The sequence below is a fragment of the Carassius carassius genome, chromosome 50, assembly GCF_963082965.1.
Source record: "Carassius carassius chromosome 50, fCarCar2.1, whole genome shotgun sequence".
Lineage (NCBI taxonomy): Eukaryota > Metazoa > Chordata > Actinopteri > Cypriniformes > Cyprinidae > Carassius > Carassius carassius.
Window position 1 is genome coordinate 8,422,361 of NC_081804.1, and position 25,077 is coordinate 8,447,437.

The window sequence follows — 25,077 nt, forward strand, 5'->3', positions numbered from 1 at the left end:
GACGGGGCGACAAGGAGTAATTGTCCTCTAAAACCATCGTCGTAATTTGCCAGTACAAGACTTTTTGCATGATGAATGAGTTGATGAATTAATAATTTCTTCATGTACAAACTAATTAGTATCTAAATTAGTTCTAATTCTATTTTTAAACAATGAAAAGAAAACTTACTTCAAATAAAAAGCCTTGGACAAACTATGCAAAAAAAAAAACTATGCATTGTTTTCCATCAAAGCATCAAAAAAACACCTGATGTAGTTTGAACTTCGTATTAAACCGTTTCTGTTTCACACACCGGCAAAGATGTGCATGTTCGGATGCGGAGCTGTGTGGAAAGTTACAAAAAATGCTGTGCACACCGCCATGCGAAATGAGTTCGCACACACTCAAAGCAAACTTCCAACAACACCGCAATGACGTCATATTTGCCGCATGCACCCAGGCGAACTTGCGGACGTCGAGTATAAAGGCTGATTTATTTTTTGTTTAAGGTGGAAGATCGCTTTGAGTGTGCACAAACTCATTTCACGTGGTGGTGTTTACGGCATTTATTTGTAACTTTCCATGCAGCTCTGCATCAGAAGATGTACGAGTTCAGGGTGATTCTAGCCGAACATGCTGGCATTTGTGTGAAAACAGAAGCAGTTTGATGCGAAGTTTAAACTCCATCAGGTACTTTTTGACAATTTTACGGAAAATGCATAGTTGTTTTGCGTAGTTTGTCCAAGGCATTTTATTTGAAGTATGTTTTATTTCTATTGTATAAAAATTGAATTAGAATTAATTTAGACACTATTTTTACGATATTTGTTTAAAGTTGTCTTGTGTTTGATGTGAAATAAAGCCAATAGTTTAAGATTGATTTAATCAGTTTGTACATAAATAAATTATTAATTCATCAACTCATTCATCACGTGATTGGTCTTGTACCGGCAAATGACTTCTCATCTGTGATTCCCGATGGTTTTAGAGAACATTTACTCCCCATTGCCCCCTTTCGTTTCAAAGAACAGTACAACGGCGAACGCCACAAGTATAAAAGCCTCATCCATTTGGGAAGGTGCACACGCAGTCGGTGGAGCCTGCCGAAAGTATAAATCACACTTCAATCAGCCTTATCACGGCAAATCTAGTATGAGCATGAGATGTGAGGAACCCTCAGCCTTCAGTGGAGGTAGCAGAGAGAGCGTGTACGTGTAAAGCGTGTGTGTGTTTTAGAGGGGTTTGCTGGGGGGTGTCGATGTGCTTCAAGAGGCGAGTGTGTAACAATGGCCCAGCTAGACCCACTCATCTGCTCTTGGGAACAGTTGTTTGAAGAGAAACCATGATTGTCTTGTCTGTAATGCTTATGGTAATGTTTCCTGGTTGTGCTGTCATCACAAAAATAGTCAAACTGAACTCTGAAGTTGGGGCAATATGGCCCAAAAAATGATCATGATCATTTTTTTTCCTTCATATCAGTTGATATCAATAATTATCACAATAAATGTCAAATCTTTATTTCTTTCAAGTTTAAAGCCAGATTTTTGCTCCAAAGTGAAAGTTGTAAAAACCAGACCATGCATTTTTCCTTAACAAAATAAATAAATATCTGAATTGAAAAATGTATTTCTTAGTTCCTGCATGTTCTAATGAGTGATAGTTTCAAATCAAGAAACAGATTTGGGTTGCCTGATAATATTAGTAATATCACTTTTTTTTGTCTCTTACTAATGCACATATGATAGTAGCTTGAGTTACTGTGCGTTCACACCGCCGGCGTCGAAAGCGTCAAAGTGGCTGGAAGTCATTCATTTTTAATGTAAGCCGGCATCGAGCAGCGGCGAGGAGCGGTGTGGCGCGACTTGGCCATTGAGAGCGTCTAGGAGAGTTGAAATCAAGGCAACTTTATGGTAATGAGCTATGACGCGGTTGGGCAGCAACCAGTCGGAACGTAGAAGTCCACCGCTTGAGAGGATTCCAGAGAACGCAGCTCCGACCACATTAGTTCCCAGGACAGGCTGATTATTGCTGTTTCGCATTTGCATAATCTATGATGTGTCCCTGTTTGCGTACAGGGACATAAAAAATAAATTAAAAGTGATACGTGGACCAAGGTGTCTGAGATTGCTGATGTGCAGCAACGTTATAGGAATAATAATCTAATGATATAATAAATAATAGTACTGTAGTCCCAGTTTACTTTTAAACAAATTTCCCTGATTATACTTACATTAAGTAATGTTTATACTTGATTATATTTACTTAAGTAGCATTTTCAATGCAAGACTTGCATCAGAGTATTTTTACAGTGCTTTATACATTATTAGGTAAAGGATCTTAATACTTTGTCCACAACAATATTTACTGATAGTCTGCACGAGATCAACAAGCTTGTTTGCTTTGTGGCCACTTTAAATACAAAATAAGCTTTCGATCTACGTCAGAGCGTCGAAGCGCTCACAAATCTTTCTGCAGCATCGTGAGCAGAGCGGCAAGAGCGATTTTTGACGCTCTCGACGCTGGCGGTGTGAACGCACAGTTAGGATGTAGAGGTTAATTTTAGTTCATTATCAAAATCAGTAATATCTGTAAAAATTGCAGCAACCTCTTAAGTTGATACTTTGGGTCCAAAAATCACTCTTGAGTCACATCTCAAATTAGACTCATAAACAGTTGACAAAAATGTACTTAAATTGTTTATGCCTACAAGAAGTATTTTATCTGAATCTTGTGGAATTGAAGATGAGCAAGTCTTATCTGTGGTCTCTATTATGAAAACAAACACATTTTTAATGAGCGGTATTTAAAGAACATTTTTATATTTTTCCAATTAATTCCCCATCCTTGGAATGTTAATTATTATTTTTAAAAGCACTGTTATTAATATAAAATGGTCAAAACTAGTGATGCACAAATCATGATTTGTCATGGCCAATTCCGATACTGATTTCCACGATCGGAAAAAAACAGCCGAAACTTGTACCAACCCAGAAGGAAGATTTTCGGCACAGAAATTCTCAGTCATTCTTCTACATTTTTTTTTTTAAAACTTTGGCCATGGTTAGCATGAGAATCCATCTCTTTAACACTGTGACCAGCTCTGAATACACAAAACACCATTGCCCCCCCCCCCTAACATCTAGCACAGTTTTATCATAGGTAGAATCCAAAATGTTTCAATAAACATTTCAGTCAACCCACGGGGGAAATCAACCCATGGCAACAGTTTAAAAGAAGCTGCATCCATTACGAGCTCCAGGAGTCAGATTTCACTGATCATGGGCTGACAGACCATGCTGGAGGATTTGCTGCTCAACAGATCCTGAACTCATTGACAAATTTCTGATCTTCCTTTACACAGAGTGTACGTGATCGCAAAATCGAAAGTGAACAGTGAGTGTTCATTCAAAAGAGATTTAAATTCACATATGCCTGTCTATATGCATACATGTTTGCGAAAGTGGGTGGGACTGGACTCTTGAGCGGGTGGTAATGGTCAGAAATTCAGCATGAGCAGGATTAAGAAAACAGATTTCAAAATACTTCCACACAAATTATGTTTGTGAATGAATCCAATGTAGTCTTTGCACTAGGGCTGCAACTAACGATTATTTTGATAATCGATTAATCTGTCGATTATTTTTACGATTAATCGATTAATCAGTTTATGTACTTATATTTTAGTTTTTTCCATTTTTTCCCCCAAGTAAATTATTAATAAATGGTCTTTATCCTTCAGCATAGATTTTTAAGAGATTTTAACCATTTTGCATTGTCATATCCTAATCAAAAATATACCTGGAGTTGTTTTATTGTGTTAGTAATCCTTTGTCAAACTCTTCTGCAATCAGAACACTGACCCATACTCCGGCAAATTTCACAAGGAGATTTAAAATAATGTTTTCACCATGGCAGTCCTTAGAGCTCCTAAAATAGTTAAACATCCCGAACGAAGCTTATTAAGGAATCTTTCAGAACATATTTTCACGAAGAATAAGGATAAAACAGAATAAAATTGCAGTGCATTGTATTTTATTATTTACTGGGAAACAGCTTTATAGCTTTTGCTGTGAAATTGTAAACAATCCTTCGAATAAAGTGCCAATGGCATGAAACCTGAATGGAAATCACAATTTAAAGTAAAATCCATCAGAAGGTTGTCCAGAAAAAAAAAATTGGACAGTCACACACAAAAAACCTGCTGTGTGAAAAAGAGCAGTGAATACTTAGAAAAAAAGTGCATTTCAAATATCTTTAAACATTTACCTCTCTCATTCAGTCATAATTAGGCTGCACGACTGAATTTTGAACTGGTAAACTACAAACTGATCACAGAACATGTTTGTAAAGCTTTAAATGTTAACTGTTAAAAAGCAATGTTATCAGCTTTTACGACTAAACATTTGCAAACAACATTGTACTGGAGAATCTGCACAAATAAAAGTCTTAGGGGCCGTTCACATATCGCGCCTAAAAACGCGTAGAAAACGCTAGGCGCACCGCTTTCTCCTCCTTTCCAAAGCGCTCGGGCAGAAGCGCCCCTGAGGCGTCTGCCTTTGCTAAGCAACCATGACGTGCTCTCTCCTTGAAGACGCGGAAATTTCAGCAAAGGATAAATGGATTTGCAGCTCAAAAAATCGCTTGCAGTAGCTCTGCTACTAAATTTATTTCAAAATGGAAATCCATATACAACTATGATCAGCTGTTCCTTTCATCTTGACTGAGCTTTTAACGTTGTTACGGGAAAGGATGAAGCTGATTGGTTAGTTCTTGTCACATGACCCGCGATGCGCTTGCAGCATTCTGAAAAGTTGAGATGTTTTTAACTCGACGCGGTGCGGTGTTGGAAATAACGAACTTGAGCGCGCAAAAGACGCGATATGTGAACGTCCCCTTAAACAGTTCAGTAGTGCAGAGTTTACAGGTTACTCTTCTTTTTTGAAGGCTCAAAGTAAAGTACTCCCAGTCTCCCACATCCCGCTAAATGCTGCAGAGACGCTGTTCGGGAAGCACGTGACATAAAACGAGGCCAGCTATTGGCTATTCGCTACTTCTCCTGCTGTACTGGCTGAGTAAAACCTCCGGTGGCTCATTACTGCCACACTTTGGTCACCGCAGATTTGAAATATGCACAAAATGAGCCGCTTACGGCAAATAAAAGTTATTTAGCAACGAATCGATGACTAAATTAGTTGACAACTATTTTAATAATCGATTTTTATCGATTAAATCGATTCGTTGTTTCAGCTCTACTTTGCACACAGAGGCACTTCCGGAAAAATTGGCCGAAAAGATGCAAAAAAAAAAATACATAAAATGTTTATGGCCGGTCAACCGGAGCATCCCTAGTCAAAACCAACTTCTAAAATATATATATAAATATATAAACTAATACTTTTAATATAGGATGATACTGATGTTCATTCTGTATTATACAATATGCTTTTTTTTGAGGCATTTACTTGATCATTAACTTTTTTTGTTTTTTTTTGTTTTTATGATTTAAAGTTATCTTTACTGACAAGGCATCGTTTAACCTGTTGACATTTGTTTAGCAGGAATTCTTTTATAAACAACAAATATGGTGACATTCTCTCATGCTGCCAATGTAAGTAACGAGAAGTCATTTTGTGCTGTAGTGTTTGTTGATAATGTTTTAAAACTTTTTTTTTTTTTTGCTCCGTTTATAAATGTCATTTTGTATTTTTTAAGGCATCAAGCTCCAATGCTGTGGCAAACTAGTCCTGTGTTCATGGTCCATACACATTATTGCATCTGGTGGTATAGAGTAATATCGTGTTTAAGACGCTGGCAACAAGACCACCAAGTGGAGGCTATGCAAGAGATCAGAGAATATGGGGAGGCCATTGTGAGTGGAAGTTTCCTACAGTTAATGATCCCCATTCAGTCGTCTGTATAGTGTTCCCAAACCCTGGATGTGTCTGACCACCCATCCATGGCCACCTGTTGCACCTGGCCCTGACATTAAGATGGGTGGCCCAACTCTTCTGTTTAAGTTGCCCTGCTCTTGACCCTTTCTAAAATTTGACTGGTGGGTGGTATGACCAAAATATTTTTTTAATTAAACCCAAAAATGTTTTGCATTTTTACACAACCATATAATAATACCTAGTTATGAATCTAGAATTTAGTATTTAAAAAGTTAAAGGTACATCTAATCTAATTATTTTTTTATTTTTAGTTGGGAAGAAATAAATATTACTTAAGTTACAAATAGAATACATTATAAAAACAATGCATAACATTTTTTTAATTTCACTGGATGAGCTGTAAGTATTTGTAAAAGTGTACAGTAAATATACTGTACTTGAAGAAAATGTAAAAAAACAAATAACGGATTCAGATTCTGTAATATATGAAACATTTTTTTGTTTGCAAATATTATAATAAAACTATAGAATCCAATAGAATTCCACCAGACATATTTTAGGAAGGATAAATAGCTAGGGTTTGTCAGAGGACTGAATATCTTAAAGAATAAGTCATAAAAATGCACTTTCTCACTGGTGACTCAGTTGATTATTTGGGCTGTACGGGAATCAAATAAACGATATATCTCTATGTAGTAGTCTATATATGGGAGTAGCTGTTAAAGATGTTTAAATGAGCCCTTCATAAAGCAATCAAAACAAGCTCTCCAAATGAATAAGAGAACAGGTTATAAAGACCCTTCATATTAAATAGTATTAGATTTTTTTTAAATTGCATTTAATAGCCTATATTATACTTCCAAATAAACTTTTGCATTGGGTCTTTATTAAAGCAAGTTTTGGGCTGAGTTTTTGTAGCATTTACAACGTTATGACCTGTAGGCGTCATTCGAGTGATTGGAGTGATTCGAGTGAATCATTTTGCGATGCTAATGGTTCAATTGATTATAAAGCTTTGAAAAGGTTTGTTTCTTTTATCAGTACAGTGTCAAACAGTTTATGAGAATAACCATGTATTTTTACCCCGAACTCGAATTATAGTGTCAATCGAGTTTTTAAATAATTTTCTGTGAACTAAGACTTCTGTACAGTATTCTGCACAGTGCTAAAGGCTATGTCAATTAGCATTTCATTGTAAATAACAATTATCCTTATGAAAAATGCCAGAGATGACTTGAACACAGATACACCATACAGAGTTGCAATCGTGTGTTAAAGGGTAACTCCGCCCCAAAATGAAAATTGTGTCATAAATAACTTGCCCCATGTTGTTCCAAAAGCTTCGTTCGACTTCAGAACACAATTTAAGATATTTTTGATGAAAACTGGGAGGCTTGTAAATTAAAATTACACTGTCAACGTCCAGAAAAGTATGGAAAACATCATCATAATAGTCCATCTGCCATCAGTGGTTCAACTGTAACGTTATGAAGCAACGAGTACTTTTTGTACGTGAAGAAAACAAAAATAATGACTTTATTCAACAATTCGTCTCCTCTGTGTCTCTCCGCATTACCGTAGCGCCATTTTGGAGAACATGAGCTGAACGCAGGCTGCATATGCTCTTCTGTGTCAGGCACATCACAATGGTATGCTTTCTGCGTGTATTTAAGCTTTGCTTTGAAAGAAAACATTGCATCCTTGCAGCGCAGCTGACACAGAAGAGTGTACACTGCCTGAGTTTACTTTACAATTGTTGAATATAGTAATTATTTCTGTTTTCTTTGCATACAAGACGTATTCTTGTCACTTCATTACATTACAGTTGAACCACTGATGGCAGATGGACTATTCTGATGATGCTTTTCATACTTTTCTGGACCTTGACAGTGTAATTTACTTAGCAGTCTATGGGACAGTCACAAGCCTCCCGGTTTTCATCCAAAATATATCTTAAATTGTATTTTGAAATTGAATAAAGCTTTTACAGGTTTGGAACGACATGGGGTTAAGTGATTAATGACAAAATGTTAATTTTTGGGGTGGAGTAACCCTCTTTAATTCTCTTCACGTTTCATCAGCCAAAAAATACCTGACAAAAGCAAAGCAAGGCAAGTCAGACATCTGAAAAGAATTCTCATTTGTTACAGAAAAAAAATGGGAAAGAGCGAATTATTATTATTATCATTTTATTTTTATTATTTTTTTTCTGTCATCTCAAAATTCACGCGTTTTATTTTGAGCATTTCCGCATCTAGTGCACCATCAGAGAGGGCATTCAGTGTGTATGGGTGGATCTTGGAAGAAAGATGCACAAGTCTGGGACCGCAGTCAGTCAGCAATATACTTTTCCTTCATAGCAGTATGGAGTAAGCATAGCAATAAGGCCTAGTGATCAAAATGGAGCGGCACTTAATAGACAGAGCGATTCGAATTTGCTATAATGAACGCGATCTTGCATAGCTTTTCAGTGATCTACGGCTCTGTCTATTAAGTGCCGCTCCATTTGAAAGCAGGTGGTGGCGATTTAGCGGTAATCACGGAACCGAATTTACTGACTAGGTGCGCATGATCATATTGTTAGATATATCGCCCAGTCCTAGCCATCAGCAATCAGTCTATCGGCCCAACCCTAGTTCACGGTCTTCCTGTTGCTACCTTACACAGCAAAAGCTGTTTATGCCCATAGGCTATACCATCTGTAGAGAGTTTCTGGTGTGCACCAAGAACTGGTACGGGGGCGGCTCGGTTTTGCAAAAGCTCATGGCAGAATTACAAACCTGTATCATTGCACTACAATTGTCACGTGCCCCACCATGTCATCCAAATTGAAGATTTGCTTGGTAAACTATTAAAGGGATAGTGTATTCTTAAGTCTTTTATATTCTTAAAAATATCACACAATATCACACAGAGTGAGTTAATGATGACAGTATTGTATTGTTGGGTGAACCCTTTAACCTTGGATTTGACTGAAGATGTTACTCCTAATGTATCATCAAATGGTTTCTTGCCCAACTGTGCTGTGCACTTGCCAAACCTGTTCTGCTAGTTGGTCAAGGAAGAAGATTGAGGTCTGAGATTTTCAGGGAGCTGTTAGGAGACTTTGTGGAGGAAAGGACATGTACATTAATTCCCCTTCTCTGCCATCTGATCCACTGAATGGCACTTCAAAAGCGAAGTGGGATTGTTAATCCCCCACAGTCAGCCTCAGGTTTGAAGTGTGATCAAAGTCATGGCTGCACTGATAGATGGGCCCACTCCGGCCCTCTTACTGTCAAGGGAACAGGAAGTTTTGTAGGTGTAACAGAGAATCTGAGGGATGTGTGGAAGGCCAGAGTGACCCATCACTCGAAGATGATCCTGGATGTTCATGAAAATCCCAAACAATCATAGTGTTAATGAGTCATGAACAGATGGATAAAAAAATAGATGAAGACCAAATTTGCCCAGCCATAAGCCTTTTTGTTACATTTTCAACTCTGGACTTCCTGCCCAAGTAGATGGTCTCCTTCAATAAGGAGTTTCACAGACACTTTAGACTCTTTGAGTACCTGGAGGGAATAATCAATAGCTCTTAAATTGCTTCAACAATCAACCCAAAATAGCCTAATAGATTCAGCATGTTAACCACTGACATTTTTCCTAGAGAACAATCTAAGGACTGCTCCTTTTTTTCACTTTAAGCACAAACATGTCTCATCCTGTTTTTCAAGCTCTCCCTCTGTTTTTCCTCCTACTGACACTGGGCTCCTGGTTTCCGCGCCTCTCCACAGCCAGGAGGTGTGTTAGCTGACCCTCTGTGACCCCATCCTCTCCGCCATTTCTCTAGAGAGAAACCGCAATCTGCAGCTTGAGTGAATCTCACAATGAATAGATGGATGGGCTGCCTCTCTCGTCCTTGAGTTAATTTTGTAGTGTCACTCTGTTCTGAAGGGGTAAAGGGGAGAATGTTTTATACGGGAGCTGAAAAGTGCTCCCTGTTGCCTGAGGGACTGAGCAGCTTGCTGAGTCCTTGTGAACAGAAAGCAATCGCAGTCTGTAAGCTCCTTGAGATGGGCCGGTGATGAAGCACTGGCCATTGACATTTCTCAATATCCCCCTCCCTCTTTCTTGGGGACACTGGGCATACAGAGGAGAAAGAAGTGCATGCTGGGTTAGGTTGTGCTGGGTCAGCCCAGTCCTAACCATGGCTGTGGGCTTATGCTGTTGCTTAGCTTCTCTTCTGCTCCTTTTAGTAGGCTGGAGTTTGCAGTCCTTACTGTCGCTTCATAAACCCTCAATAGCTGCAACACAATGGAAGAAGACAGGGGTCAAGGTTAAACCTCAGTTCCATCTTGTTGCTAGAATCTGTATTGAGAACCTGGAAAATTTTTGAATGCATTTTCAGTGTATAAATTGGTCATACATTTTCATTTACCATATATGCAAGTCAGGTGGTTACCTACCATGCTTTCATCGTACTCCGTTGTTAATTCATATTGACAGTGACTTATTGCTTCTCGTATTGGTTTCACCTAATGTTTTCATAACCTGTTTAGATGTCTAATTTGCTTTGAATTTTCATTAAGCTATCACTTTCATCTAGAGCAAATTGCTGTACACCTATTATTGGGAAAATCCCTTCAGAGCTACCCAGGATCAATTGTCTCGCCCAAGGCCGCAATAGTAATAGCTCATAGATTGCCCCTTGAAGGGATTGAGTTTACAATGGTGCCCAGATTGTTCATGACTTGGATACACCAGATGTTATAATTTAATGCATTCATTTTTTTCAGGAATAAGGACTTCTGACCAAAGACATTCAAGTTGTGCCACCCTTGGTACTTAACCTTCACATGAATCAACATTTGTGAATCACATCACAAATTATGTTTACTTGCTCCTTAAAAGTTAAATTTTAGTTGGACTAAAGCAAAGAATTTACTTTTTGGTAACACTTTATTATCTTATTAGCATGCATATTACTAGCATGGCTTTTTTATTAGTACTTATAAAGCACAATGAAATGTATTTATGCGGTTTAAGGTTTAAAAAACATTATTTTTCACATACTGTACATTATTGTTTCTCCTCTATGCCCAGCCTTTCTGAAATGCATAGATTTTTCCAAAGCTCATCGGCCTGAAAAGCGAGATGTGCTCTGATTGGCCAGCTACCCAGTGTGTTAATATTTGGCCGAATACCTTAAGCGTGTGACGGAAATGTTAAGCCCCTTACCATATTGTGATGCCCTGTCCGGCCCGAGCGACGATTCAAAAACATTAAAACCCAGTATAAACAAGGCATTTGTTGCATCCAGTGGGGACATAATTATGGGTTATAATGACTTTAACTGTCTTTTTATACGTTGCATTGCTTCATGCTGCGTAAACGTAAAATCATGTCTGCTTTTGTGATCTGAGAATTGACAAACAACAAGTGCTACTCTACACTGCTCAAAACTCATGTTTGAATCGTCAGTGGCAAATTCTTTAAATATAATAAACCTACTTGCAGACTGTGAGTCAGAACAGCCAGCATTGTAGTCTTCTCTACCAGGATCAGGAAATAGTCCTCCATTTAAGATGAGCTGGACACATCTGAATATTTGAGTTAATCTGTTCTGGAACAGTGTTTTGTCAGACAAAGATACTAATTTGTAGTTATGTCCTCTCTTGGAAGGCCAAACAAATTAGTTTAGCTTTCACAACAAACAGCGTGGCCTTGAGTGAGCAGAGGCTGGCTTGAGTGAGCTGGACCCTGGGTTGGACTCTGCTTCGTCCACAGTTGAAAGTGATCCAGCGATCCACACTGCGAAGTTGATGTATTTCCTTAGTGACCAGCACAGATCAGCTCCAGGCATGATGCAGATATCATCCTCTTTTTGAAGGCCAAACAAAGTAGTTTCACTTTCACAATGAAATACACAGCCCCTTCATGACATTGCGGTGGCAACAACAATACTACACTGAGAATAAAAGTTATGCCTTCTTTCTTTGCGTGAATATTTGGGTGGTGTTATGCAAATCTTCCCACATCGTGACATAGACATGTGGAGGCGAGTTAAAATGAGCCATTTTAGGGGGGCGTGGTTGACTCTTCTATAAAGAATATCTTTTTGGATTTGAGACTTTAGTCTTTGCAACCTGACGGATCTTCATGCACCAAGAGCTTGTAACACTCCAAAGAGAAAGGGAAGCTTGAAATTGCATTATATGACCTCTTTAACAAATACATTTCAAATTATTAATAACCAGCAAATAAAAATTGGACCCCAAACTAAAGAGTGACTGTCTTTTTAAAATTGAGATGGACAAGTGATGGATGACAAAATTTAGTCCAACTAACTTCAAAGTTTCGAAGTGCAAGGTTGAGAACCAAGGGAACGCTTGGTAAATTTGGTCATGTCAACCCGTTATTATACTACTATTGGCCTCTGTGAAAGACAAAGGTGATGCCCAAGGTGCATTTAATCCTTTTAAATATTCAAATATGCATTGTGTGGTAACTTGCCTACATGAAACCTGCTGTCGTTAAATTATAACTACATAAGTGTCCTCACTGTGACATACCCCTACTCCTATGTGCTGATTAACCAATCAAAGTTGACTTTGGGCTAAATGTCATTAACACAGGTGAGGAAACAAAGACATATGAGGATGAGTTATAAACATTTATAAAGGAACTTGGGTTTAACCAAATCAAATGGTGCATGAAATTGCTTTGTATTGGTGTAATATTATAGCTAAAAATATTAAGGTGACACCACTTTAATCCAACATTCAGTGCACATTTAGAGGGTTTTTAACGTGGCTCTTGCAAACAAAAATTTGTCAGGTTGGCTTCTGAACTGGCTATGGTTGAGTGCCATCACTCTACAGGCAGTTCCTTGTAACAGCAATTTGTTTTTCTCTTGTTTCAGTCGTAATGCATAATGACAACATTAGAAGGTAGTCAAACATGATGTTATTGCATGCCCTTTTAGCTTTAGTAAGAGTTTTGTAATGGGAGGTTACTTTTTTTCTCTGAAAATTTAAGCTAGCATATGAAATTCAAAAATTTACACTACTACTGTCTGTAAGTGCCTCACGCTATGTGGCTTTAGTTAGCAACAACATTTTCTCATCAGTGAAAGAGTGGTATAAAAATGTCAGGCTGGGCTGTTAACGCTGACATCATTTCATATGTTCATAAAAGCAGCTGCTAGTTAAACTCAACCCTGCTAAAATGGCTAACGTCCCCTGCCTGCTGTTCTCTGTTTGATAGGAACTTGAGCAAGCACTACTGAAACAAGACAAAGACTTCCTCTCAGACCTCCTCTGCTCCCTGCTAAAAGGATGTTACCAGCGCAGAGACATCACGTAAGTGCATCACTATAAGTATTTTCTGTTCCCATTAAAGGACTAACAGTCACAGTGTAACTGAAATAGAATCAGTTCTTTTCTTCCAGATTGTGACGTACATCCGAGTAAAACAGATTAATAATAATAAATAAAATGTAGGACGCCAATTATTTTGATTAAAATTGTGACGTCAAAAATGAAATGATAAAAATATGGGTTTAGAAAAAGCATAATTTTTTTTTAAATAAAGCTTAGTCAGTGGTAGAGTCCTGCACAGGTCACCCGTGATAACCGTCACCCGTGATGATATAAAAATTAAATCCATAATTTATCAACCCTCCTCTGTGTTCTTGAAACATCTTGCGTCTGTTATTTCCCAACCCATCCTGAATCCATCTACATCTGCATGAGACCAGTTGCCTGTAGTAGCACTGTAGTCGTGCAGCTAGGTTACCTGCAGAAGTAGTAGGTCAAGGGGCCATGGGCCCCTTCCTAGTAAAGAGTGTGAATTATTGTGTGAGCCAGTGCTGTGATGAATGATTTGCCCCTAAAGGGAGCTCCCTTCCATAGTGGTGCCTCATCAGCAGCAAAAAGGAGTCTGGTCGATGACTGGGTAGGCAAGAATGATCCCTTTCGCATACTCAGGCAGGCCGTTAACAGGACACAGGGTTTTATTGGATTCGACAGCAACTGGCATCCAGGGGGAGGCCGCGGGGCACTGGCCTTTCACAGAAGTGCCCTTTTCATTTTACATGTGCTAAACGCCCCATCAGAATGGGGGAGGGAGTGTTACGGATGAGAGAGAGGCAGAGAAAGATGTAATGGCAGGGGGCCTGCAGCTGTGAGAGAGATCATTCTACTTTCTCAAGATAAGCCTATTCTTTCTCTCCTTTTTTGCTCTCTTCCTTCTCACTTGTTGTCCTAAGCCTCACCCTTACCCTATGCATTCGTACCAGGAACTGGGTTTTAGGTTGATCAAATTGACCCCACCCGGAACTATCTTTTTTTTATTATTATTATTATTATTTTTAGGGGTGTACCATATCACGATATCTATGATATAGCGACGTGATGACGTATGGTGGATATATGTTCCCTAGCACGCACAACAACAACACCACAAACCCAATAGGTGTGTTCGAAGCAGCGTTGCGCAGACTGATCAGTGTATGACTACAAAGTTTCGCGAGGTGGGGGGGCTAGAGCAGTGGTTCCCAACCTCGTTCCTAGAGGTCCCCCAACACTGGACACTTTGTATCTCTCCTTTGTCTGACACACACATTTTAGGTCTTGAAGTCTCTACTAATGAGCTGATGATGATCTGAATCAAGTGTGTTTGATAAAGGAGACATGGAAAACTCCAGTGTTAGGGGGCCTCCAGGAACGTGGTTGGGAACCACTGTTCTAGAACATATTTAAGCACTCACTCTTACCTTCAAAAATAGGCAAGGAGCATATCTTTAGTAAAGCGGCATGGAGAGAGGGGAGGGGGACGGTGATTTCAACCGACTGCCTGAGGCCAGCTTAAAAAGATTGTCATGAAAGCTTATCGATTTCACGTGTTTTAAGCCTTTCCACTTTAAACATTCAAAACAGTTTAAAGAATTAAAACATTAGACGCGTAAAAAACTCAACATAGTTCAGTGCCGAATTTGGTGCGCAGATGGAGAGCCGCGCAAACACCAAACCGAGATCATCTTCATTTCCTCCCGTGTCTGAATGAAATAATACACCTCGCAAGTTTAAACACAGAAGCACAAAAAGACAAGGAAAGCTTAATTCAGCACCCGCACCTGCAATTCATGCAGAGAGCTGAGTTTACAGTACTTATAAACAACAAATTAAGTTTTGTCATTTCTGGCTCTTGAATCAACAAATAAATACAAAATTGTCACCTCAAAAGTATCCTCGAAAACATTTTCTGTTATGTCTTAAGTGAAAGTAAACAGTTGCAAAAGAAATGGAATGTGTATCATATTAAATGTATTATCTCTTAAAGTGACCGCGCCTAATTTACTAGCTGCTGTCAGTGTCCTTAATGTTAATCCAAGAAATGAAATGGGAGAAAACCACTCACTGCTCTTTACTGAATTACTTTGTAGATTTAACAAGAATTAATCTATATTTAATTTATACAGTAAAGACTATGCTTTGCTATTTACATTTGATTATTCCGTTTCTGTACCTGGACACCTAGAAACTAAAAACATTGTTTAATTTTTATATTTGTTTATTTGTGCTATTTACACAATTTACAATAGGGCCCACTGGTAAAACTTGCTCCGAAGCCACGCTAAGCCCAACTACGGCCCTGTACACCTTATGAAAATTGATTTACACTTCAAATTAGGTAGTCTGTCATCAATGACAGTAGCTCATTGGAAAAGCCCTTTATTTTGTTTGCACTAATAAATGCTGCTGCCTGCCAGCTGCAATCACCAATGAAACCTTGTTTATTATTATCGCAAATATTCTTAAAATATTGTGAATTCTTTTTTAGGCTATATCGCCCACCCCTAACCCTAATTTTTTTTTATTTTTAGGATTCAGTCCTTTAGCAGCTACCTGGAAGACATTATCAATTACCGGTGGGAACTAGAAGAAGGGAAGGCCAATCCACTGAAGGAGCACCCATTTGAAGAGCTGCCACCACGCACACAGGTGGAAGTCTTGCACAGACTCTGTGACTATCGTCTTGATGCTGCTGATGTCTTTGACCGGCTCAAGGTAGTAACCTTTAATAGCACAAAAACTGATACAGGTTTTGCATTTGTATAATACTCCCCATAACAGAAGTGATCAAAATGCATTTTGTCTAAAAGAAACCCGGGGTTTTGCAGGGCCTGGATTCAGACAGTTTACGTGTTGAGCCTCTGGGCCAAGATGGGAATGGAGCCCTGTATTGGTACTTTTATGGTACACGGCTGTACAAAGAGGAGCCAGTCGAAGCAATGTCTCCCCACTACAGGTATGGAGAGGTGCTTTCACAAGAGCCTACAAGAAACAATGGCATTAATATTTGTTAGTATATGCATGTTAAAAATTAACAAACCATTTTTATAGTGACAGTTATGACAAGAAAAGAAAAGGGAGGCCACCAAAGAAGTCTGAAGATAGACTGGCCATGTAAGATCGCTTTAAACATCCGTTAAATGCATTGTATATAAATGCTTTGTTACAAAGACTTACTACTTTCTAGGCTATAAAGTTGAATTATTTAGAAAGATGCATGTCTATTCTTGTTTGTTTTAGGGAGGAGGGGGAAGACACTGTGAAGGAAGAGGATGAAAGTGTTGAGGAGCCCAAGCCTGCGACAGGTGAGTCACTGGAAACAAGTATTGCTGCTTTTATTATTTTTAGTGTTTTATTAGTATTGCTGCTGTTTGTTGAAGGCCTAAACATGTACTTAACCATTTTTTTCTTCATTATTTTTTCTGCATTGTAAGTGGCTTAAAGTGCCCTGGGCAGCTGTAATGCATGTCTGCAATGTGCATGAAATGCACTTTCAGCAAATTCATAAAATGTGAAACTTTTTAAATTAAAGTTTAAATTAAATTCCAGTAGTCATACCAGATGTTTTAGCTTGTCTACACAGGGATTTCTAAGAGATGAACGCTCAAGCTACTGGCTGGAATCTAAATCGATTTAGTAACATTTGACAATTATCAGGATTCTTTGGTTCTTTAAAATTTTTATTTGGTCATTTTTGTGTACTTTGTGGAGGGTTTTAACTGATTAATCCTTGATATTGATCATTTCTGAATCTGTTAAAGAGGTGATATTTGTGTTGTCAGATCGTGGGGCCTGGTCTCTGGTGTGTAACACAGAGGAGCAGTGGGTCAATCTGGCTGAAAGTATTAAGGACAAAATCTCTCCTCAGGACCGGCACCTGTACCGTATCATCACTCAGAACTTCCTGCCTGAGATCAGTAACATGATTGAACAAAAGGTGAGACTTTTTGTGTGATGTAATCGTGAGTCACATTATGAGTCAAACTGGGATATAGGTTCCATAATATCATTGTCAGTAGGGTGTTTAAATGTTTCTTTTAGAGATTCTTTTTTTTTCTTAAGATTTTGTAAGGGTGCTTTCCCAACAGTGTTTCAGGCTAGGGCTGCATGATTTGGGGGGAAAAAATTAATTGAGATTTTCTGGTTAATATTGAAATTTGCGATTTTAACAAATTAAAAAATAACAATATATCAATTAGATATAAATTGACAAGATAATAATTCTAATTTTATTTGACAGAAAACTATTGTTTTTACAGAAAGCTGTAGGGTTTTTAACATAGAGGCATATAAGTGTACATCATATGACGCTCCATGAAATCCCTAAAATGAGCAGTGTCTCATTTCGAAGGCTGCATCCTCTGGAGATCCCATCCTCTAAAGTATGCATATACGGAGTGTCTCCTCAACCCAAAATTAAACAAGGCAGCCTCTGTAGAACAGGCGGAAAAGGAAAAAGGAAGTGTCTCGTTGCTTGGCCAACACATTTATAGTGTCGTTGCACTCTCACACTACTTAAATGTAAAATACCAGAGGGTTAAACAAATTAACAATTTCTCGTCTGCTAGAAAAGAACTGTTCTCAACATTTGAAAATTACTAAACACTGGTTTACCACATCTGCCAACTGAGATAATACAACTTAAAGATGAACTGGAAAATACTTATTTAAATTTCATTGCTTGTATGTAACTTTACATCTGTGGGCGCCTCCTTTTTTTAATTTTATTTATTTATTTTTTATATAACGACTGTTGTGGGTTATCAGTAGCAGCGAAGGATACATCCTCCGAATTCTTGTAAAAGAAGGTCGCATTCGAGGGTCGCATTTGGAGTGTCCTACCTCGATGACGTATGCAGCCTTTGAATGAGACCTCTGGAGGGCACAGCCTCCGAAATGAGACACCGCTATGGACAAACATCTAGCTATCACTGTGACTGAATAAAAAGCAGCTAGAAACGTATAAACTGATACCAAGTCAATACAAAGACGCGGTCAGATTATGGATCAGACGCGTTCTCGCTCGGGTCTAGAGACGCGATGCCGCGTGTTTGGCGTGTATGCCCCATAATACTAATCTTGTTGATCGTTATAATAGCATACGTTTTCTGTAAAGATACGAATCAAAACAACTCACCTGTCGAGTAAAACACAAGCGAGATCGGCATCTCTTTCTAGTTGAAGTTTGTCGTGAAGCTCTCTTCATCTAGAAAATACAACACAGATATCGATGCTCGCTCTTTCTCTAATCTTGTCCTAAACTCTTCTTGGGTCGTTTGGTTGGCTTGTACACTTACGTTTACGGGAGCTGTCCTTGTCGATTGAACCAGCGGCAGACAGTAAACAGTAATTATGTTCCATAAATAAGTAACACAATCCACCATAAGACCATACATGATCATTGTCTTATCTTACCAGTGAGAAACAGTCTATATCAGATGCATGTTGGTATGCACATTTTGAAGTGGTGTTGACATGTAATTTCTGTGGCTAATCAAGATCTATTAGTGTCTGGTTTCCATAGCTACCATGCTTGCAGCAATTACCATTACATACCTTCACCGTAAAATTTACGCCTTCAGTGCTTAGCAAGCATCAGCATTCAGCATTATGCAGCTTCACATTTTCCACAGCTGTACATAGATCCGAAAATAACCAGATATTTTCTTTCGCAACCTTGATGCAATAGGTTTTAACATGGACAACTGCCTCTTCAAATCAAACAAATCCACCCACTCTCTCTCATACATGCACACAAGCGAAGTCTCAGAGCCCTGTCAGAGCCAATCCATCTAGCCGTCATCACGTGGCAAGCTCTCACCTTGAAGTGAGCTGGAGCATGGTGATTGACGGCCTGCAGTGCTGCAGGTTTTTTGACCTCTTAAGTGGTGATACCAGAGACACTCCATCTTCTAGCATGGGATTAAGTGGTGTAGGGTAATGCACAAAACTGAAGATCCTGAATATACTGATATGGGGGAAGATGGGCCTTTGTCACCGTGGGCTGTTTGGTTCTGTGATGACAACCTTTACCCTTTCTTTACTCTCTTGGTTAAAACAAAGGGTATATTCAAGTGACCTACCTGACAACCACAAATGTGTGTAGCTGATGAGAATATTCTTCCCCAGGAGAAAGAAATAAAGCACAAACTACTAAATCCGCCCAAGGAACACAACAGCCATTGCAACACTGAACAAAATGGCAGCAAAGAGAATGAGGTAGGCTTTTTTAAACTTGCCAGCACTTTCTTGTTTATGTATGTGATGTAAGTCAGGGGTTTTCAACCTTAGTGGCGTGTGCCCCCAGGGGGACGAGCATCTGTTAATTCAGAGGCATACCCTCCAGAGGCCTATTTATGAATACGAGCTAGCAAATATTTAGCCATCCCCAAGGGGGCAGTCTGATTAGTCCCACTGCTAATCAGTTGACAGTTAGAGAAGTGTTGGCTTGAGTATCAGTCACACTTATTGACAGTGTAAGATGATTTACGGTAAGCAGTGTCGGGAATACAACCACGTATTGGCATGTTGCGATCAGAAACAGGCTCACCCATCACACTGAATCAGGTAATATATTTATTATCAGGTTATATATTTGTTTCATTATAATTACGCACTCTATACCGGGACAGTCCTAAACCCTTTTTAGACTTCAGCCCTACTATGTCATTTTAGCCCCCAAAAACTGTCTGAACGATCGGGCAAATGCTGCTTCCTCAAAGTTTTGGAAAGGTTGAAAACTCCTGATGTAAGCTATGGTTTCATTGATGAATTTGGGTAAAGCAGACACGAGCCACAACTGAGGTGGACAAGCAGAGGGAGGAGGACCTGGAAAGGCAAGTCCTGCTCACTGAACAACGGCAAGAAGAAGAAAGACTGCTTCAGGAAGAACGGGAGAGAGAGGAACAGGAGCGAGTCAAAGCTGTCGAGGGTGAGTCATAGTTCAGCCAACCAGTGACCAAAGTTTCCCCAGAAGCGTGATTAAACACACACTGGCGCTAGAGCACATTCTGTGGTCTTGTCTCAACATGGTGGTTTTGAAGTCAGCATGAATTTAACACAAGGTTGCTTTAATCATATAAAGAGCTGAGCTAGGGGAAACGATGAGCCTCACTCCTCGTGACAATCATACAGCTGATATCCCCTGTCAGCCGGTTAATTAACTCTTGATTGTGCTGCTGCTGATGGGCCTATCCACATTAATGTATTATGGATGAAGATTGGGCCTGCAGTCCTTTCCAGTGGTTTCTTCCCTCAACCTCTTTTTATCCTCCTAGCAGGGTGTGTCAGTCAGGGCCTTTAATCTCAGCACATAAAGCATTTCTCTCCTTTATCTTGCCTGTGCCCTTTGATCAAATGTGCCTTCTAAAGCTGCCTGATGAATTGCTCTTATTACTATTTGATTTAAAACTTTTCATTACCTTGGCCTAGGCAGAAGTGGGCAGGTGACAATCGCACTATTAATGGTAATTAAAAGTGTAAAGTGCTTTTTTATTCTGTCATTCACTGATATGTTTTTCTACGTTGTTCAGAGCGTGCACGTAGAAGGAAGCAGCGAGAGGAGAAGGCCTGGTTGCTCTCTCAAGGAAAAGAACTTCCCCCTGAGCTGCTGAATCTGGAGACTCACTCACTTAGTCGCCGAGCACGTCGCACCAAAGAGCTGTAAGGAGTTTGTTTTAACTCTCAAACTCCGTATTAGCTTTACATTCTGATAAAAATCTCCTAACACATATTTGGTGTTAGTTTTGCTTGTTAATTAATGTGTAAGCTTTTATGTGTAGATTGGTGTGGTTGTTGCTATTCATTACTCCCTTCTCTTGCTGTATTGTAGTTATGACATAGACGATGATTACACTGCTCTCTACAAAGGTAAGTGTTTGTGTTATGATTAAACCACAGTGTTTGTTTCCTCATTCAATACCTACAGTAAAGTAGAAGCTCCACTGAAATAATATAAAATAATTTTCTCTTCAGTGTTGGATGCCCTCAAAGCTCACAAAGATGCCTGGCCTTTCATGGAGCCTGTTGATGAGTCTTACGCTCCCAACTATCATGAAATCATACAGGTGGGCATACAAGCTGTTATAAAAAATATTGTTTGACCTTAAGAATAATTCAATAAGATAATTAAAATGTTTTGTCAGACTCCAATGGACCTGTCCACCATTGAGAGAAAGCTGAATGATGGGGAGTACGTTGCCAAGGATGAGTTTGTGGCCGATGTAAAGCTTATGTTTGAGAACTGTCTGGAATACAATGGAGAAGAGAGTGGTAAATATGATTTAACTCTGTTTTGTTGCGAAGTTAAGCAGAAGAGTCAAGCATAAGTGAAATGAAAAAAAGAAGTGCTAAAAAATAATCTACTCAACAAAATGTAGGAATGTGTAGCAGTGTTTAAAAATTGATGAGCAAAGCAAGTCATAGTAGTAGTGGAAGTATGTGAAAAGGCACTTAGGGCTGGACGATTATGGCCTAAAATCAAAACCTCGATTAATTGAACATTTTACCTCGATTACGATTAATAAACGATTATTTTGTTTCTGTTTTATTTATTTTTTTGCCCTCATAGTCAGTGGCGGAGCTAGAGTTTTATACATGGGGTGGCCAAGGCTAATTCAGGAGGTCCATGACAGAAAATCAGTGTATAACTCCAACCTGGTATTAAAAAATGGGAATTATATAAATAATTTTATTTAACAAAGATGTTTTAAATTGATCAAAAGTGATGATAAAAACATTTATAATGTTACAAAAGATTTCTATTTCAGATAAATGCTGCTCTTCTGAACTTTCAGTTCATCAATGAAACCTGAAATAATTATACTCAGCTGTTTTCAACATGATAATAATTAAAATTACTTTTCTGAGCAGCAAATTTGAATATTAGCACGATTTCTGAAGGATCATGTGATTGGAGTAATGACGCAAAAATTCTGTTTTAAAAATCGCAGGAATAAATTACATTTTAAAATATATTCAAATAGAAAGTTATTTTAAATAGTAAACATTTCACAATATTACTGCTTTTGCCTTATTTTGGATCAAATAAATGCAGGCTTGGTGAGCAGAAGAGAATTCTTAAAAAAAAAAAAGAAAAAACATTAAAACGTTTTTGACTGGTAACGTACACTATTTTTTCTAAATTGTTCTAAACTAGGCTTTACAGGGAACCCTAACAATTGTTTTGTATACAAATTTATATTAGACCATTTTCAACGTTATATATATATACATTTTTATTAATTATAATAATAATAATAATAATAATAAAAAGCATTGAGTAAATATATAAATGTAATTTTTGCATTACATTTTCTCACTAGTTTATGGACACTAGTGAGTGGATTTTCTGCTGTTAATATCTTCTAGCTGCTGTCTTTCCGCGGTTGAAACACTCGTTGAGTGATTACATGATACACAGTCAGTAAGTTGTAGTGTAACTTTCAACATGGATCGGATGTTCCTTCAGTGTTTACTTCATGCTACTAAAAATGCACTCCTGCTTTGCTTGAATTTGAGGCAAAGCGGGAGTGCGCATGGCTCCAAAAAGCTCCAAAACTATATATAGTTTGAAATTCTTAATAAAATCTGAATGAAGATTTTGAGTGCTGTTTCCTGCTGTGTCGTGTCCGTCAGCTCGTTGTCTGTCCTCACTGCTCTGCGATGTTTTCGCGAAAATGAACCTGTGTAGCGAGAGCGCGTGCACGAGAGGCTGGAAACAGATGCGATGCTAGACCAGACGCGTCGCATCCTTGATTTCGCGGCTAAAATAAATGCTTCTTTATGGGGTGGCCTGCCAGATGTCTGCTCATAGTTCACTAACAAGGTTTGTACTGTAAATATGATTAACTATTAAAGGTGGGATATTTTTCCTATTGAAAGAGCGATCTGACATCATAGCTCACTATCAGCAGTTATTTTATCTATGCTCGTAACATTTCTTACAGGTTATTGCTCGTGTAATAGATAATTAACACAGTACCAGTATGAGTGATTGCGTGTGTGAATTAATCATTCCGTCTCTATATTATTGTGAAGCTGTGTTGTAAATAGCCTAGCTCCTTCAAAGTAGAAAAATATGCTATAAGTTTTGAGATTCTAAGCTACTTTAGTGATAAATCACAGGACAGCGCTGACAACTAGTTTCTGCGTTCCTCTGTGTCCGCGATCTTCATAGCTACTGTTTATATGAGTGTTCGTGTCTCAATGCAGCTGCGCGAACATGGGAGCTCGATATAATAATAAACATCCAATCGTCTAATCACTGGAATGTCCAAACCATAAAACAAATACAACTGACAGAGTTTAGTGAAGACGCAAGGCTCACGCACGCATACCATCACTATGTGTTGAACCAGCGTTCACCTCCGTGTTTTGTTTTTATGCCACTGACTGGACGGGGCAGAGTCATGTGGCTACACACGCAGTAGTATGCTTTTAAGGGGAAGTATTAAAGGATTAAAAAACCGAAATAACCGACATGGGAAAATTACGTCGGTTAGAGGTTCTGAATTTCGGTTTTGATTAATTTTCGATTAATCGTCCAGCCCTAGCTCTGACATTGATTGCGTTGCGTGCATCAGGTCCTGCAGTGCCACAGAGACATTCCAGCCCCGCAGCTCCCCTCCCTGGAGCCATCCATCAGAATACACTCCCCTGGGGCTGGCGGGGTCAGAGATCAACTGTGGTTCTGTGACCTGGTTGGTGTGCTTGCTGTGCATGGGGAGATGAGATTGTATGTGTGTGCGCTTGTTTACCTGTCTGTATATCCACAGAATACACAATAATGGCTGAGTCCTTGGAACGCTGCTTTAGCCGGGCCCTACTGAAGCACTTCCCTGCCGAGGATGGTGACACGGATGAGGAGTTTCACGTAAACAGTGAGGACCGGGACCGCAAGGATAAGAAAAAGAGCAAAAGTCACAAACAGTTGGGTCCTGAGAGCTTGATCAGAGCCACTGAGCAAGTTCAAAAACGCAAAACGTCCAATAGTGGAAAGGGAAATTATCAGCAACAAGACAAACCCACATCTACTTTACAACACCCTCCCCCATACTACATCAATGGTCCCCCACATCCTCATAACATCCACCCAGGGCAGCAACAGTCTGGCATGTTACATCCTGTTCAACAGGTTGGACTACACTCTCTACACAAGAAAATTTGTTTATTGTTGACGGCTGAAACAAATTAGTTTTGACTTATCATAAAAGCACTTCTGGAGCACTTATTATTGCCAGTACTTCAGGGAAGTCGTGGCCTAATGGTTAGAGAGTTGGACTCCCAATCGAAAGGTTGTGAGTTCGAGTCCCGGGCTGGCAGGAATTGTGGGTGGGGGGAGTGCATGTACAGTTCTCTCTCCACCTTCAATACCACGACTTAGGTGCCCTTGAGCAAGGCATCGAACCCCCAACTGCTCCCCGGGCGCCGCAGCATAAATGGCTGCCCACTGCTCCGGGTGTGTGCTCACAGTGTGTGTGTGTGTGTTCACTGCTCTGTGTGTGTGCATTTCGGATGGGTTAAATGCAGAGCACAAATTCTGAGTATGGGTCACCATACTTGGCTGAATGTCACGTCACTTTCACTTCACTTTCATAAGAGATGTGCTCTTTTTTTGCCTATAGTTTCAACAAACTGCAGGTCCTTTAGGACCAGGAATGTATGCTCAACAAATGATGATTGACCCCCAGTATCCATATCCTGGACAGAGACCCCTCATGTCCAGGCCACCAATGGATCATGGAACTCAGCATATACCTCACTACAACATGCAGGTATGTAGTGATCTTCACCAGTAACATTAGTTTTGATCACTTTGTGAGGAAAATTTGTTCCTCACCACTTGAAGGTTGTTTATAATGGTTTTCTT

At 39.2% G+C, this 25,077-nt stretch overlaps 1 protein-coding gene across 3 annotated transcripts in view; it reads left to right on the forward strand.

Moving 5' to 3' along the window:
- LOC132133097 (chromatin remodeling regulator CECR2-like) overlaps positions 1-25,077 on the forward strand; it is a 36,686-nt gene that overhangs the window by 7,163 nt on the left and 4,446 nt on the right. Inside the window, exons 2-15 of one of the 3 annotated variants that reach the window (XM_059545815.1) lie at positions 13,120-13,214; positions 15,740-15,923; positions 16,037-16,164; positions 16,260-16,322; positions 16,449-16,513; positions 16,991-17,145; positions 19,338-19,427; positions 19,992-20,139; positions 20,741-20,870; positions 21,040-21,077; positions 21,183-21,274; positions 21,353-21,479; positions 23,984-24,342; positions 24,833-24,982. In XM_059545815.1, the coding sequence (XP_059401798.1) occupies positions 13,120-13,214; positions 15,740-15,923; positions 16,037-16,164; positions 16,260-16,322; positions 16,449-16,513; positions 16,991-17,145; positions 19,338-19,427; positions 19,992-20,139; positions 20,741-20,870; positions 21,040-21,077; positions 21,183-21,274; positions 21,353-21,479; positions 23,984-24,342; positions 24,833-24,982 (1,824 nt within the window). Of the gene's footprint in view, positions 1-13,119; positions 13,215-15,739; positions 15,924-16,036; positions 16,165-16,259; positions 16,323-16,410; positions 16,514-16,990; positions 17,146-19,337; positions 19,428-19,991; positions 20,140-20,740; positions 20,871-21,039; positions 21,078-21,182; positions 21,275-21,352; positions 21,480-23,983; positions 24,343-24,832; positions 24,983-25,077 lie in introns of those variants that run through there. The other 2 variants (XM_059545812.1, XM_059545814.1) reach the window with 2 other exon arrangements.